General features: G+C 34.3%; 1 protein-coding gene across 3 annotated transcripts in view; it reads left to right on the top strand.

The window, feature by feature from the left end:
- GRID2 (glutamate ionotropic receptor delta type subunit 2) overlaps positions 1 to 16,845 on the top strand; it is a gene marked incomplete at both ends in the record, with an annotated part of 1,370,777 nt that overhangs the window by 697,354 nt on the left and 656,578 nt on the right. For all 3 annotated transcript variants that reach the window (XM_082838450.1, XM_082838451.1, XM_082838449.1), the window contains one exon: positions 14,706 to 14,911. In XM_082838450.1, the coding sequence (XP_082694576.1) occupies positions 14,706 to 14,911 (206 nt within the window). The remainder of the gene's footprint in view (positions 1 to 14,705; positions 14,912 to 16,845) is intronic.

Raw genomic sequence — 16,845 nt, 5'->3', positions numbered from 1 at the left:
GATTTTCAAATATAGTTTCTCTCTTTTTTTGTCATTAGGAAGATAGGAAATGGAGTAGAGAGCTATACGTTCAAATGAGAGGAAATAAACAAGATTCTGATAAAGAACATATATTTTGAAACGTGTTTCCTTAGAGATTTGCCTTAAGAAGGAGTCTTAGAAAAAAATTTCTATTCAGTATGGATGGGCCTAGTTTTTACATTTTTATTTTAAAAAGTTAAGATTTACAGTGCAACTTATTTTTCTTGCAAATAAATAACTATTTAAAAATGAGTTCTCTTGTCCTAATCTACTCAGCATTTTGAACTATATTAGAGAACAGTTACACAAGAGTGGGCCAGAAAGTGGCATCAATAGAACTGAGCACAAACAGGTTGGCAGAAATCTGGGAAGCAGCAAATAAGAGCTCCTGTGGACTCCCAGGGAGGGAGAGCGAGTGACAGTTACATTAGCCCTAAATATTCAAAGGTCACATGGGGTTTTGGAGGCTGAGTTCCATTAAACTTGATGGGTAGGCTTCAGACAAAAGTCTGTGGCACTCTCTAAAAGCACAGTCCTTTGTCCCCAGGACGGAAATCCTTATTTTGTTGCTTAATTCATATTATTTAGGGGTCACAGAACAAAGACCAAGAGGCTGAAATGAATAAAATAAACAAAAAGGAAATAAAAATAATTGGCTCATCAGTAAAAGTAAAGATGGAACACAAATCTGATAGTCACTGATAGGATTATTTAGTGAATATAGTAAACTCTAGCTCTGGAATCAACATACTGAGTATGCCTTTGTCAGTTTTTTCTAGTCAGATTATCTATGGTTTTTATAACCATAATGGTATTCTTATGACTTCTGCTCAACATACTTTGAAATAATGAATTTTTAAACACTACATCTTTCTTTAAAGGGAGAAAACATGTTTTAGTTAGTCCTATCAAGATAGTCTTGTAAAATAAAGAACAGAAAAGTAACTTTTGATGATGTTTTTACAACATTAAAATGAAAACTTTACTCTTTGATTATAAATGTCCATGAGGAAAGAAAATTCCTTGTTAGCTTGTTTCCAAGTCCTACATGGATTACAGTTAGGAAATTCTTGTAAGAGAAGACATTTTAATTACTGATGAAGTAAAGATTTTTTAATGTACACTAAATTCATAGTCACACACTCATTTACATACATTTGAAATTCCTCATTCTCTTTTCTTTTGTTTTCCTTTGACTAAATAAGATGCTATAATCACAGTATTAGTATCCTCTGCTAGAAGCAGTGTTTGTTTTAGGAATAATGAAAAACATTTTCCTTTACTCTGATGATAAACTTGACTTTAATTTATTATTTAATTTAATAATTCATGAAAAAGTACCCTGCTTGTACTTTTTAAATTATTTCCAGTAATACTCTTGTTCAATGAAAGAAAATTTTCCTTTGATACTTACAATAAATCTTGATAGTAAATAAAGAACTGGGCTAGAGTCCAAAATAAACATCAAACTATTCAAATACCTTGTGCCTTGAAGAGGGCTACATGTATTTACATATCCATTCATCAATGTCCTCATTTTAAGTTCAAACATCAGAATTATACTTGACTTTTATCTTCGTTATCAGGAATTACTTTCATTAAGGAATGGATTAAGCATCATCCATGGATGGAATCAGGCAGCCTGCTGGAGCCAAATGTTATTGAAGATGTATTTTGCTTAGAAAAATATACTTAAAGAAAAAGATTAGGCTTCTTATCCAGTTTATTAGAGAAACACTTATTTCCAAAGCAGTTAAATATGATTAAGAGCACAGTGTAAAAGTCTACTTTAAATTCCTTAACAAAGAAAATTCAAGTCTTTGATTCTAAGTAAATGAATAAAAAGAGGGGAGAAAAATGAAACTTTATTTGAATGGACTGATTCAAGACATTTTTTAAAAGGCTTGAAAAGAGGAAGTGTTGAACTTTTAAAAATATGTCATTCCGGAAACGTTCATAGCTCACTTGCTTAGTGCAGATACAAAACATGAGATTAAAAGTTTTACAGAATGTAGTCTTTACTTTTAAGAAGCTTACAATTAACGAAAGAGAAATATTTATATGACTCTCTTAATAGAGAAAATAGTGTGTTGTGTCATGAATGATGCAAACTGAGTGCTAGTGGTGTGCGATGAAGAAAGTGTTTAATTTAGGCAGCAGTGATCAAAGAAGGCTTCACGGGTGGACTTTGATCTTGATTATTGCCTCTCAGAATCCTACCAACTTGAAGTGTGTGAGAGACGGCCATTCCAATAGACAGTGTGAGCAAGTCTTGCAGCAATAAAAATATTAAAAAAATAGTATCTCTGATCATTTTCATTCAGGCAGTAGAATAAATATTTTACATTGTATCATTGAATTTTCTCAACAGCTATGTGAGGTAGGTAATATTTACAGTTTTACAAATAGGAAAACAGAAACAACTGATGGGTAACTTGTTCACAAAACATAGCTAAGAAGCATCAAAACTGAGATTTAAAGTCTGATCAGAGCCTATCTATACTCCTAACCATGTATAATGAGTATAAAGAGGTTGCAGTGAGCTATCACCCAAGAACATAGCAAGGGATAATCTTACAGAGAACATGTATTGTATCCAAGCTCTGTTCTAAATGCTTTACATGTATCATCTCATTTAATCCTCACAGCAGCTCTGTAAAGTAGATGATGTTGATGATGCTGGAGATGGCCATGATTATACCACAAATGAAAAAAGCTAAAGTAGTAAGAGGTCAGGTGACTCAAAAGTAAGTCCAAGAAGCCTGAATTCAAACACTAATAGTCTCCCCCACAGTCCCTGCTCTCAACAACTGGACTCTTTTGATACAATAGAAAAAGCATAAGAGTAATTTCTGACACTGAAAATTTTTTAAAAGTTTACAAATGACATGTATAGAATCATTTTTGTTAAAGAAAGATAATGTCTGACTTTAAGCCTGCAGATCTTCAACATGTTAACATCATTCAAGGAAAAATACTGTATGTCAATTCGGATGGTTTGGTTATCGTTAGAAACGTGGAAACAGGGCAGTCACTGACTCAAAGTAGGCTGACCCCTCAGCAGAAATAGCCGCTTGCCTATGCAATATATGTTCTCCCTTCTAAACTGAGAGAGCAATAGTTCCAGTTGAAAAACTATATTCCCTAGTATTGCTTACAGCTGGGGGTTGTAATATGATACTGTCAAGAACTGTGAAGGGTCTGAGATTTTACCCTACTTGCAAGCTAGCGAGTTAGCCTGCCTCAATTTCATAGATGCTGGCAGAAAACACTATGCTCCTGAATTAGAGATTTTTAATACTCAGGGTGCAGCAAGCAGCATGAGCCTTGTATTAATTAAAATTTTCTGCTCATAAAAGATACCATTAAGAAAATAAATAGGCAAACTACAACCTGGGGAATAAATTCCAATACCTATATCTGAAAAACTTAGGTAAATACATAGGCTATATAAAGAACTCAGAGAATTAAACAAAACTCCAGCGAAGCAGCAAGACACCAATAAAAGTACACAATTGAAATTGCGCAAAAAGTTTGTGCAGACAATTCATATAAGAAGATATATAAATGGCCAATAAACACAAGAAGAAGTGCTGAACATAGTCCACAGGTGTGTGCAAATTAAAACTAGATACTGGGGAGTTCCCTGGTGGCCTAGTGGTTAGGATTTCAGGCTTTCGCTGCCATGGCCTGGGTTCAATCCTAGTCAGGAAACTGAGATCCTGCAAGCGGAGTGGTGTGGCAAAAACAAAACAAAAAAACCAAAAACAAACAACGAGGTATTAATCAGTACCCACTAGACTGGCTAAAGTCCAATACTACACATAGACAAGAATGTAGCAAACTGAAACTCTCCTACTTTGTGGCTGGATGTAAAAATGTACAACCAGTATGGAAAGCTCTTTGGCAGTTCGTTACAAATTTACGTATGCATCTACCACGTGACTTACTCATTTCACTCCCAGGTATTTACCAAGATAAATGAGAATGTATAGCCTCACAAAATCTTATGTAAGAATGCTAGTATTGGCATTATTCATTATGTCCAAAACTGGAAACAACCCAAATGCCCATAATTTTGAAAATGGTTCAGGGAATTGTGGCAGGTCCCTACAATGGAATACTATTAAGCAATAAGAAGAAATGAACCACTGAAATACTCAGCAACAAAATTTTGAGTGAAATAATCCTGAAAGAAAAGAAGGACATGCTGTATTATTCCTTTTATATGAAGTCCAGTAACATACAAAACTAATCTTGGTGATCCAAATCAGAAAGTGGTTGCATCTCTGGGCCAGGAGTGGACTGTCTGGAAAAGGACACAAGAGAAACTTCTGTGGTAACAGAAATATTCAGTATCTCATTTTGAGTGGTAGTTATAGTGGAACACTATAAATGTTCTTTAAACTACACATGTAAGGCCTCTTTATTTTATTGTAGATAAATTATATCTCAATAAAAATTTAGAAGACAGAACAACCTGTTAGATATCTGAAAAGTGAAAAGAAGTAAAGAGAAAGAAAAAAAGGAAAAAATCAATTTGCCTATCAGAATTGTAAACTAAATATCATCATTGAATCATGATCTCTTAGTGATTATTGAGTCATAGACAAAAGGTTAGAATTGAGTGTAGTGGACACTTAGAACCCAAATTTGGTAGTAGATCAGAATTACTAGAAGAGATTTTTAATCATCATCCTACCTTAGCTCTGTCATAGATCCCTGGAATCAGAATTTTTGCAAGGTAGGCCCTAGCAACGTACATATTTTAACACCCCCTGGTGTTTCTGATAAGGCCAGCTTTGTTCCTAGATAAGACATTTGGAAACAAGAGATTTCAGCAGGTATCTCCTTCAACATCTTTGATTGGTAGCATTGTTTCCCCTGACAGAATCCTCCAAGCAAGAGAGAACTCACTGTACTCTGAAGGAGCCTGTCTCATATAAGGATACCGGACATTTCTAATTGGCAGAAAGCTCTTCTCTATATGAAACTTAAAATATATTGGACAAAATGATCTATTTCTAGAATAATATAAAATAAGTAATGCTTTTGCTTGTAACCATTTATCAATAAGTAAAGAAATGATTACATCCCATGAAGTCACTTAGTCTTCTACTGCCTAAGAATTTACCATTTTCAACCCGATACGTATGCTTCTTAGATAATCCACCTTTCTAAATGCCTTTATCCCTATCTATTTTACTTTTTCAATATTTCTGTACACAATCTGACACATTTATTGGTTACACAGTACATCTCATGCTATCTTATTGCCTTAGAGAGGTGAGACCTTTACCTCTTTTTAGCAAAACAAAAGCCACTTGTATCTTATTGTGTTTTCTCATAATTTATGCCTTTTAAAAATTTTATGTTAAATCTTTATCATATTACTCATTATATTGCCCTACCCTTCCAGTTTTGCATCATCCTCAATTTGCTTAGCCTGCTGTTTATGCTTTCAACCAAGTCTCTGAGAGGAAGTTTGGTCAAGTAGGTGGAATACAATATCCAGGAAGCCTCATTAGATGCAGCTGATAGTAGTCAAGGCAGGCTCACTATCAGAGAGGTCTAAGCAAGGAATTAGTTGAAAGTAACAGCCAGCAACTAGATTCCAGAATCAAGGCGTCTTGGAACTGACAATATACAGAAGCCAGAAAGTTATAGAAGTGGGTGATCTTTAAAATAGAATAAAAACATATAGATTTCTTTAATGGGAGGTTTCTATTCTGAGAATATTGAAAGAAAAGTTGAATTTCAGGGATGGATGGGCTGAAGAGAACTGATTTACAAGAGTGACATAAGCAGAAAAGTTGATGGGCATTTCACCTAAAGAGCTATTGGGGTTATTTAATTTCCTTTGCCTAAACAAATATTGGTTCCACAGCTTAATATTGGAATGAACCTATTTGTAGATTTATTCTATGGGTGCAGTTATGGAGCCTGGAGGGGTAATTTGATGATAGGGATCTAAGCAGCTTGTAACAGTAATGACATAGAGACAAGAACTAATTGAAAGTAGTCAAATATACCCTCTTACCATAGCCTCACCTCTACTTCAGTTCATGTATGTGCTTCATCCTCAAGCTAGACAGATGGCATTGGTGACTTCAAGCATATTCTTACAGATTATTATACTAGAAAAAGGCCCTTTCCCTTCTTTGTCCATACATCAATATCAGACATATGGCTATTTATCCACATATAAAATCTCAGGCTCTCTTTGGGTCCTGTGCTTATTCTGGAACCAAATAATTTGTTCAGGGGCATGGTGGGCTCTCTGGCAACAGCCTGAGTTACACCATGACCCTCTGGGTGAAGGGTAGGCATACGTGGACACATGTCCTTTCCTTGTCAGCTCAAAAGAAACTTTGCTTATAAGAAAAAAATATGGATTAGATTATTTTAATCTTATTAATTTAATTTTTAAATTTAATATTATTAAATTATAATTTAGATGTTTAAAATTATAAATATTTGTCTCTATAATTCACCATTTTAAACTGCTTTTAAAATATACTCTTCATTAGTTCAATTTGTTTGTTTTTGTTTGCTTTGGTCAGTTTAGACTTATTTTATGTTCTTAGCCTTTCTGACATTTTTCTTAAGATTTCAGAATAGTCTTTTCTATTTTACACTAAGACTTTTGGCCATATGTATATATCAACTATAATTTGTTAAACTAGGTATTTCTGAAAATCAGAGACCTAAACATACATAACAGGTTTTGATAGAATATCTTAGCATGGAAAAGACTAAATGAAAATATATTTCTCTTTATATACAGAAATATTTACTTTTTGACATCCATATGCATGAAAACAAAGAAATAAATTCAAACTTAAGGATTAATGAATGGATTATATATGGAATCCATTGCATTCTGCAAGCACTGATTTAATGATCCCAAATTAAGTGTCAGTACATAGTTGAATGACCTGAAGTACTTAAGCACTACCCTTCAGTACATCACCCTTTCCTTACAATTAAATTGTCATATGGTAGAATTCTTTGAAATGAATATTGGATGGACATCAGCATGAATGCATTCCTAGGAATCACAGTATTTATTCCATGCAGATTTGATGTAGGTTTAATAAAATGGACACATTCCTCTTGATTTATTGCAAATGTTTATAATTACCCTGAGGGTGTTTTTAAATGTCTGATGACTATAATATTATTAACTGTCTCTCTAGACAGTCTTAAAGTGATTTATTCCTCATTTGGCTACTTTCCAGCTTTCAGTTATCTCATTCACTTCAATGTACATCAGTAAGCGTATAATTAATCCAAGCATCTTATTGAACTATTTTATTTTCATTAGTATATATTATGTCAATAGGTAAAAATGCTATATTCTACTATTTTGGATTTGTTCATCAGTAAAATATTCTAAAAATATTGATTAGCATTACTGTAAAAATGACTTTCATGATGTAACATTATGATCTAATGTTAAAATCACAAGTTCTTATCAAATAGAAAATCTCAGTGGATCCCTATTGCTGGACTGTGTCACCTTAAAATCTCATACAGCACATTATTATCATTATTTTCTAAATACATCACAAATGACAAGGAAATAATTAACGACTCAAATCCCTTTAGAAGTAAGGGTTCTTCTGAACAAAAATTTTTAAATCACTCCATGGTTAAAAGCCTTTTTTCCCCTGAGGAAACAAGGCAATTGTAGATTATGCTTTGCCATTCATATGTTGGGAAAGTCCATTCAACTTCATGATGTATCTCATGTGTCCAGTAGTGTGATGTATTTCTTTTTATCTAAAAAAAATTCACAAGATTCTAAATATTAATTTAAAGCTTAGCATTCTGTCATAATTTCAGAAACACCAAGATTGACTGAATGAAGTACTGAGGTCTCCTGCTAAGTGAGGTTTTCAGTGCATTAAGTGATCAAAAATGATTAAATGTGCCTAATCTACTCAAATGAGGGAGAGAGATGAGTAGAAGGAAAAAAAAATAATCAGACCTACAAAGCCTCAGTGACATATCTTTTTTCCTACCAAATTCAACATTTTAAAAGTGTCATTCAAATACAATGATCAGACTGAGAATTACTGTTTGATGTATTCCAGAGAATGCCACTAAATTTAAGTTGCAACGACAGTTTGGAAAATGAGTAGTATTGTAAGATTCTTCTATCTGTAATAGGGTCTATGTTATCACCATATGTGTAGATAGCAAGCTCATTGAGGGCAGGGATTGTTTTGCTCATGCTTGGCACATAGTAAGCAGAGACTAGATTCCAAAGAGATCTATTTAGATGCTGACTACTGATTTAAGATGAACAGTAAAATATCACATTTCTGGTTTGGGGTCTGTTTAGAAACGTGCTTATGCATTAGATCCTAATATCGCCTAGGAGTTTTCTACCTTGATCTATTTACATTATAAGCCATTTTCAGTAGAGATATTAAATTTAGTCTTACATTAGTGATCATAATAAAGTCATTATTCTATACAATTTAATAAAACGAATCATTGTGTTTCAATCAGCCATTACCTCTTGGAGAGCAGTTGCAGGAAGTTGGTCTAACTAGGTAACACAAATCAGATATCACGAAAATTGATGGTTGCTAGAATATCAATTTATAAAGGTAGTACCTAGATCAACTTTTAGTCCTTATTGTGATTTTTGTCTGTTTGTTTTCCATTTTTCCATAGAAAAAGAGAACAGAAGAAAATTAAGAACAAGTGGGACAATTGACTGGGTTAATAAAGTCTGGATAATGAAAATGCACATTGCATAGAAATTTGCAGTTTACAAACTGCTTTAATATTTCACACCCCTTATTTCCTTTTATTAGAACAACCCAGTAATTAGGTGATATAATTTTCTTTTTGCATTGATAAAGTGGGATTAGCTGTTTTCCTAAGCTTCCATTCCTTTGTTACATTTCTTTCATTGACATTAATCACATTAAAACAATTAGTTGTTTAAATTGTTATTCCCTCCACTAAACTGGATGTACTTCAAGAACAGGAACTGTGCCTTTACCTTCATTCCCAAACTACCAGATGTTTATCAAAAGACTATGTATTAGTCAATACCCTTTCTCTTGTGAGTGACAGAAGCTCATTTCAAACTAGGTAAGCAAAAAAAGAAAAAATGGTTTTTCGATTGACTGATGTAGTTGGGAAGTCTAAGAAATAGCTACCTGGCCTTTGTTTCACTTCACTCATTGGCTGCATTCTCAGCTTCTCACTAGACACACTGGCTCTCTCAATTCCAAAACTGCATCATTACAACTTGTGATACAAAAGAATGACCATTTCTTTTTCATTATCCATATATCAAATTTCAGTTTTTCTTTGAATCCTGTGACTATCTGTGAACTAATTACTTAGGCCAAAGATATGGAGAACTTACATTTAACTGTCCTGGGACACATGACCATCCGGTAATGAATATAGAAGGTTGTGCACATGTAGAACACAGAGATGGGTCCAGGTTTGTTTCTTAAATGAAAAATGAGGTTTTGTTATTTGAATAAAGGAGAAAAAATACTGGGAAGGTAAAAACGACAGACATCACCTATGAAATTGATTCTAAGTTCACACGGCTATGTGGGTAGCAAAGTAAGGATCCAAACCTGGTTTTCTGACATCAAGTGTAGTATGTTTTCCCCTAGATAAAAAGTTGTTTTAAAAAAGAAAGATGCCCCCAATAATAAAAATAAAATAATTTTAAAAATTAAAAAAATAAAGATGAGATATTGACTAGAAATGACTTATAAGACTTTTCATGTCAAATTACCCTGAAAATCAAAACAACAACCTTTGACTCTATAAATGTAAGGAAAATTTCCAGTGCATTCTGTCTTGTGCCACCCAAATTCCCTCAGCTGAAGAAAGCCATGGACCAAAGTCTATGCAGGATTATAAAACGCCTCCTTCCACCAGCCCTAACTTGGGATAACACTTCCAGAGCTCTGTGCAGTCCTCTGTTGAGATATGCATCACAGCTCCCTCTCTGCTGACCCTTGTTCCCTTCCCTTTGTTGCACAAGTGTTATTTCTTAGAGTATTCCTTAATAAACTTCCTGTTCTCCAGTCTCTAACTTAGACTCCACTTCCTTGGGAACCCAATCTACTACAGTTTACGATATTTTTATTGGGCCTGGAAGCCAACTAGAGTTAGTCTAAATAATAGCTGAAAGTACTTAAAGCTTATCAAGGAAGGTATTTATAAGTTTCTTAATATTTTAATTTTAAATGTTTCTCTATTTAAATAAGATGTAATACACACTACTAGTTAACATGTTGAGTATCTATACTCTACCTTCTTATATAGAATGGATAGAAAAACAACCATTACGGGCAGTGACTATACTACTTCAGGTTTTCCAATAACGCCCTTAAGGGAAGCAAACAGATTAGACCATGATCTAGGCAGTGTGCAGAATGTTTTGGGTATGTACATTTACTGGGGAGAAAAAGGATCCATAATCTTCATGATTTTCTAGGAGGACACTGTGACAGAAAGAAGGTTAAGAAATTGGAGCCTTGGTTCCCAAACTGATCTCTTAAAAATTATTAGGTGCTAAAATCTCTGGGTCTTATCATGAGAATTCTGATTCCATAGGAATGGGATGAGGCTAAGAAATCTTCCTTTTGGACAAGTCCTCCAAATGATTCTAAAATAAAATTCAGTAGACAATAATTTGAAAAATGCCAGCCTAAGGACTAAACTATACTTCTCTATTAGTTTTCTATTGCTGGTATAATGAGTGACCACAAATTTAGAGGCTTAAACAGTACAAATTATTACTTTACAATTCTGTAAATCAGAAGTCTGGCATGGGATTGCAGTGGCTAAAATCAAGAAGTAAGCAAGGCTGTGTTCCTTTCTGAAGGTTCTTGGGGAGAACCCATTTTCTTGCCTTTTCTAGGGACCGTCCACATTTCTTCATTCAAGGTCTCCTTCTTTCATCCACAAAGCCAGCAATAGTCATCTCTGAAGTTTCCCAAAAGGCTCAGCACATTCTTCAGTAATCAGCTCTCCCTTCGACTCTCCTCTTGTGCCTCCCTCTTTTAAGTTTAAGGACACTGTGATTACACTAGTCCCACCAAATTAATAGGAGATGTCTCCCTGTCTTAAGGTCAAGCGATTGACAACCTTAATGTCCTCTGGAGCATTAATTCCTCTCTGCTTTGTAACCCTAACCTATTCATAAACTCCAGGGATTAGGACTTGGGCACCTTTGGGGGGTCATATTCTGCTACCACAAGTTCCTTTATAGAGCCCAGGGGAAAAAAGACTTCTGCTTTTTGTCCTAATCTTGTGTTTAATAACTTAGTTAATGAGTTAACTTGCTGTTGTTATAATTATCTGGTCAGTAGAATTCATAATCACTGGGAACAACTGAAACTTCTGTTTAACTTTCTGTTACCAATGAGTAACATCTAGTAACACCCACAGGCCTGGAAGCTTTATGATGTCAGGCATCACCTCTTATCTTTTTACTTTCTGTAACCTGTGGCATTTTACTCATTTTTTCCAACTAACAGTTAAGCAGGTAATGTAGCTGAATAATTGTGATAGTTGATCAGACTCATGAACTGACAAAGCCAAAGATCCACTCTCTCTTTTAATGACTTTTCCACAGTGCAGCTAATAGCATGATTCAGATCCTTTTCACATCAAACTTACAATTGCTGTATATCATGAGTGTTTGGTGTTATTCACAAATAAGCAAAACTATTATTGTTTATTTAACTCCTGCATTCCAAGAGTCTAAAACATTATGCTTGCTATTTTGGGTAACTGTCCATCAGTAAATTTTAGGCAATTCTGTCCTATTGGTGGGGGGAGGAGTGGGTGGACCCTTAACAGGCAATTGTGCACTATTATTAACAATAATAGCACCTACCATGTGTTAGACTCTACAATGGATTTCCCATACAGACACACCCACCATCACCCTCACTAATTAATCTTTCAAGACATCTATAAGATAAATATTTCTTCATTTGTAGATCAGAAAAATTTTCAAAAACTTTATAATCACTTACCTAGGCAGTGATAACCAGAACTGCAGACTAAGGAAGCAAAGACATAATAGCAATCTTTTATTACATCACTTTTCTGGCCAAGTAACAATACATATAGTACTTAATTTCTGGTCAAATATAAAAGCTAAAAAAGTCATGCTGTTTTAAATGAAGGGAAAATCAGTTTCAAGCTCAATTTGAATGATCACATAGCCCATCATCTACTTAGTCAGATCCTCTACTTAAAACTTTCAAGAGATTAAGACTGTATTTAGGATAAAATCGAAACCTCTTTCTGTGTCTCACCAGGATCCACATGATCTGAAATGTCTCCACACAGCTTCACCTAACTCTGCCCTCCCCCTGGCTAGCTGGACTACAGCCACACAGAAATCCTTTAGGTACTTCAAACACAAGCTCTTCACTGCCTTGGGGCATCTTCCCTAGCTGTTGTCCTCTCATCCTATCCCCTTGCCTGGGCAATGTCTTCTCATCCTTTAGATCACACTTTAAATGCCAGTTTTCCAGAGGAAACCTCCTTGAGTATTCTAACTAAAATAGGTCCTTCTTCCCACCCTTGTTTCCTTTCCAGCACTTAGTGTGAATTGTATCTGTTACTTTGTTTACCTGTTTATTGTATTTCTCAATGTGGGGAAGGGTATTCACTGTTGAATTCTGAGCACATAGCATTGGTGACAGGCGATAATTTCAATAATTTGTTTCAACAATTTTTTTTTGAAACAGGTTTTTTTCTCAAAGTTAAGAGTGTAAGTAATTTGGAGTCTTATGCTCTGGTCACACTGTTTTCTGAACATCTCTATTTCAATTTATTTTTGTTTTTTTTCTGTCATATTTAGCTGCACTTTTAAGTGATTCATACTAAAGAAACAACAGCTTACAATTCACAATCAAGGATCTGCTCTGACACATAGTTTAAAGGCATACTGGTTCTGGGGTAGGGTCCAGGCTTCTGCATTTTTAATAAGATTTCCAAGCTATTCTGATTCACAGCAAAGTTTGAGAAGGCTTGCTTGAGTGCGAACATAGTCCTGTTATATGTCTGCCTGTATCTGCTAAATTTCATCAGATCTAAACCTTTGTTTAATCCATGCTTGAATACCTTACATCCTTAGGAACTTTCTGACCTGGATATTTAATGAGTACATAATACCTTTATTATTCCAGCTCTTTTATCTCTTGTTCTGCTCTAGATGAGTCTTTGTTCTTTTAAGCTACTGTGATGCTGACATCCTGGGTTTATAATTTAATTAGGAATAAGGAATGTAAGGTAGAATTTATACAGTTATCTGTTCTGAAGAGTTTGAGAGTCATCAGTTAACTAGACATATAGTGTTCATAGTAATTGTTTTAAAATAAAACAGATCATAAGAAGAAAGCAAAATTTAAAATTATTAGTATTAATTTATAAACTTGCAAATATAAACTTTGGTTATGAGCAAATGTTAGTTTCTAAATTTGTGACTGTTTCTTACTTATTGGCTTATATATTGCTTGAAAAACACATGACCTTGTTATTGTCCTTGAGAGGTAAATTTTACATGCCTGCGGTCTTGCACATTAAGGAATTTTGAGATATAGTCCATTCATAATAAGCAACCTACAATTTCATTCACTCCTTATCTTTCACTAGTTTTTTCCCTTTTCACATTTTATGTCATGAGCATATACAGAAAAATAAACAGTACTTTATAGTCAAAGCAATCTGTTATATTAAGATTGTATTGTGCCGGGTACATCTTCCAATCATATTTATCAATGTTTAGATCCCTTCTTCTATAAACAGCCAATGTGGCACTAGGAAAAATATTTGTAACATTTCAGGCACTTATTGTTACTTAAATATACATCAAAATGCAAGTTTATAAACATTTTATTTAGACTGTATTTTACCCTCCTTATTTAGATGTGAAATGGACACAATTTTTTATTTGATAATCTTTCAGAAATTTTTTTATTTTGGAATGGGTGTGTGAATATTTTGTTAAAATTTATGTTTTACACGCAAAGTACATTCCCATACTCCTGGAAAAAAAACAATCTCTATCAAGTTGGCCAGATTTGAGCTAAGGAGATAGTACTCATAAAACAGGCAAAAATGTAGCTGTTTTATTTGTGGTCTAAGTGACCTGAGACCCTTTGAAAATAACCTCTCAAAACCATCTTTCAAGTAAGATTGAAAATGTCAAGTTTAGTGATATCGTTGCCTATTTTAAGAAATGGTAGTAATCTTGATTCAGATTCATCAGCCATAATGACATTCATGTTTTGCCTGAGGTTAATATCACTCTTTAATACTGAGGAAAAATAAGGAATGTACTTTCTTATCTCACATTTGCTTTAGGGAAGTGAGGATCTTCCCCATCACTTCCCTCTACTCTGTTCTAACATCTTCCAGAGGTGAGATAATTTAGAATGCTCAGTGGAGAAAAATTAATTTAAAAAATAACAATCCCTACATTTTTCGCATAAACACCTTAAATCGTCTTTTCTCAACCTTAAACATATTTGAGAGTTCCATCAGCTCCTCAATTAGAAGTTTAAACAGCCTACAATGTAGAACAATAAACTATTATGGTGTAAGTGAAATAGCTTTTTTCTCCCTTCTGTGCTGTAATTCACATTTTGATGGGCTTTTGATGTTCCTAGATATCCGTGGAATACAGGAGTTTTTGGACAAAGTGTCTCAGCAGGGGATGGATGTTGCACTTCAGAAGGTAGAAAACAACATCAATAAAATGATCACCACTCTCTTTGATACCATGAGAATAGAGGAATTGAATCGCTATCGAGACACTCTTAGGCGAGCCATCCTTGTTATGAATCCTGCCACAGCCAAAGCCTTCATTACTGAGGTAAGTAAAAATTGTCATGGGCTGGGAATAGGGTGTAAAATTTAAATGTTTTGGAGTAGACTCCACAGAGGAGATGAAAATTAAGAGCAGCATGAGGGAATTAACTACACAACTCTCATTAGCACTAATTGAGGTAGCACAGTGAATTCCTTGCTCATCACATTTACCCCGTACCGTCCAGTTAATTGCTAAGAATGCTTTGTATTTATATGTATTTAGGCACATAGCCAGGATGATTTTAAGAAATCTTATGGGGATTTAAAAGTGCTGTTTACCTGAGTGGATTTAACAAGTTGTCTAACTAGTACTTAAAACTTTTATGCAAGTTAAAATTTTACTTTTGAGAAAAGATTTACTTCAATTAAGCTATTGTTGCCTAAACATGATTCCTTTTACAGAAACATATAGCATATTTACTTCTGCTCTGTGAACTCTGTACCAAGACAAATAATTAAAATTGTCTGAAACTCTGCAAAGTGATGACCACTGTACATTTTACGATGCTGGATCCTCAAAATTTTAATTGTATCTGTTCATTTAGCCAGAAGCTCTGAAACTTTGTGAAAATACAATTAAGACTTTTTAATCTCTGTATTCTAAAATCTTTGGTGCTGCCTTACAAGATTATTGTTAAGTAAGTTTGCCTTACTTCAAATTTTTAATTTTATGTAGTGCTAGAACTGATCATGACATTACATACTTTCACATGGGTTTTATTATTAGTTTTCAAATTTTTCATGACTTTATTTCACTAATACTTTTTTCTTCACCTCTCCATTATGCTTTCTTTAGCTTGCAAAGTACTGCTGTAAAGCTTCCAAATTAGGAATGTGTTAAAAATTATTTGACACTCTATAATATAATTGGTATCAGGGACATTGAAGCAGAATATAAATCACTAATAAGAATAAAACTTTGGAAAATATCAATGATACATTTTTAAAATTTTAATTGAAAACTTTGTTATGCAGTTTAGGGACAAATATAGAACTTTGACCTTTCTAAGTCTAGCAAATAACTCAGAGAATCTCATTGAACCACTGGATTTTTCCACAATAGAAAGAATATTTTCAATTCTACAGGAGCTTGTTCTTTTCTTCAAGAAACACAAAATCTGCTGGAAGATTGAAGGCAAATATACAAAGAAATGTAATATACGTTGGAATCTTAAAATTACAAGAAATAAAGTTGAAGCATCTATAGTCATTTTTGGTTGGAAAGATCAGAGAAGGCTTCATTGAGAAGGCACATTTGAACCAGACTTAGTATCATGAGTAGGAATTCACAAAATAAATGGTATTTAACAGACAAGTACAAGTCCATCTCAGCCACTTTCTGATCACATGATGTCAGCCAATTACTTAACATTTTTGAGCCTCCATTTTGTCACCAGTAAAATGGGAATAATTATTGATTTCAGCTTATTATATTTGTAACACAGAATAATGAGATATAAAAGCCTTAAAGGGGTGGCTGGGGGACTAGCACCTAGTAGATGTTTAAGAAACGGTAACTTCTGGATCATTTTTTCTAGCGCATAGTGTATACCTGACACATAGCACATGCTGTGGCCCCCATCCTTGACTCTGAACTTTGATACTTGTAACAATCTACTGCTTCCACCTTGTTCTCAAACACATAAATCTATCTTTGTGATTTTCCTGAGAGACTTATCTCCCTTCCTCTACCAAGCCACCATTTTTTCCCCCATTCACTTTGTCGTTCTGATTTTCTGTCTTTAAACTGTGGACTGAGTTTATTTTATGGTCTCAAGTGGCGAGGAGGAATGACAGAAAGAATGTGAACCCACCTGCCTTCCCTATCCTAAGCTGGCTATCCTCTTCTCTGACCTGTGTAGTGGTTCCTGTTGCTCCATTAGCTGTTCTCAAATACTTCCCAGCTTGCTTCTGCTCTCCCATGAGTTCTAGGAACAT

Source organism: Leucopleurus acutus, assembly GCF_964270905.1.
Source record: "Leucopleurus acutus genome assembly, chromosome: 4".
NCBI classification, from domain to species: domain Eukaryota; kingdom Metazoa; phylum Chordata; class Mammalia; order Artiodactyla; family Delphinidae; genus Leucopleurus; species Leucopleurus acutus.
The sequence above is the reverse complement of the archived record's forward strand: the minus strand, read 5'-3'. Positions and strand labels throughout refer to the sequence as shown.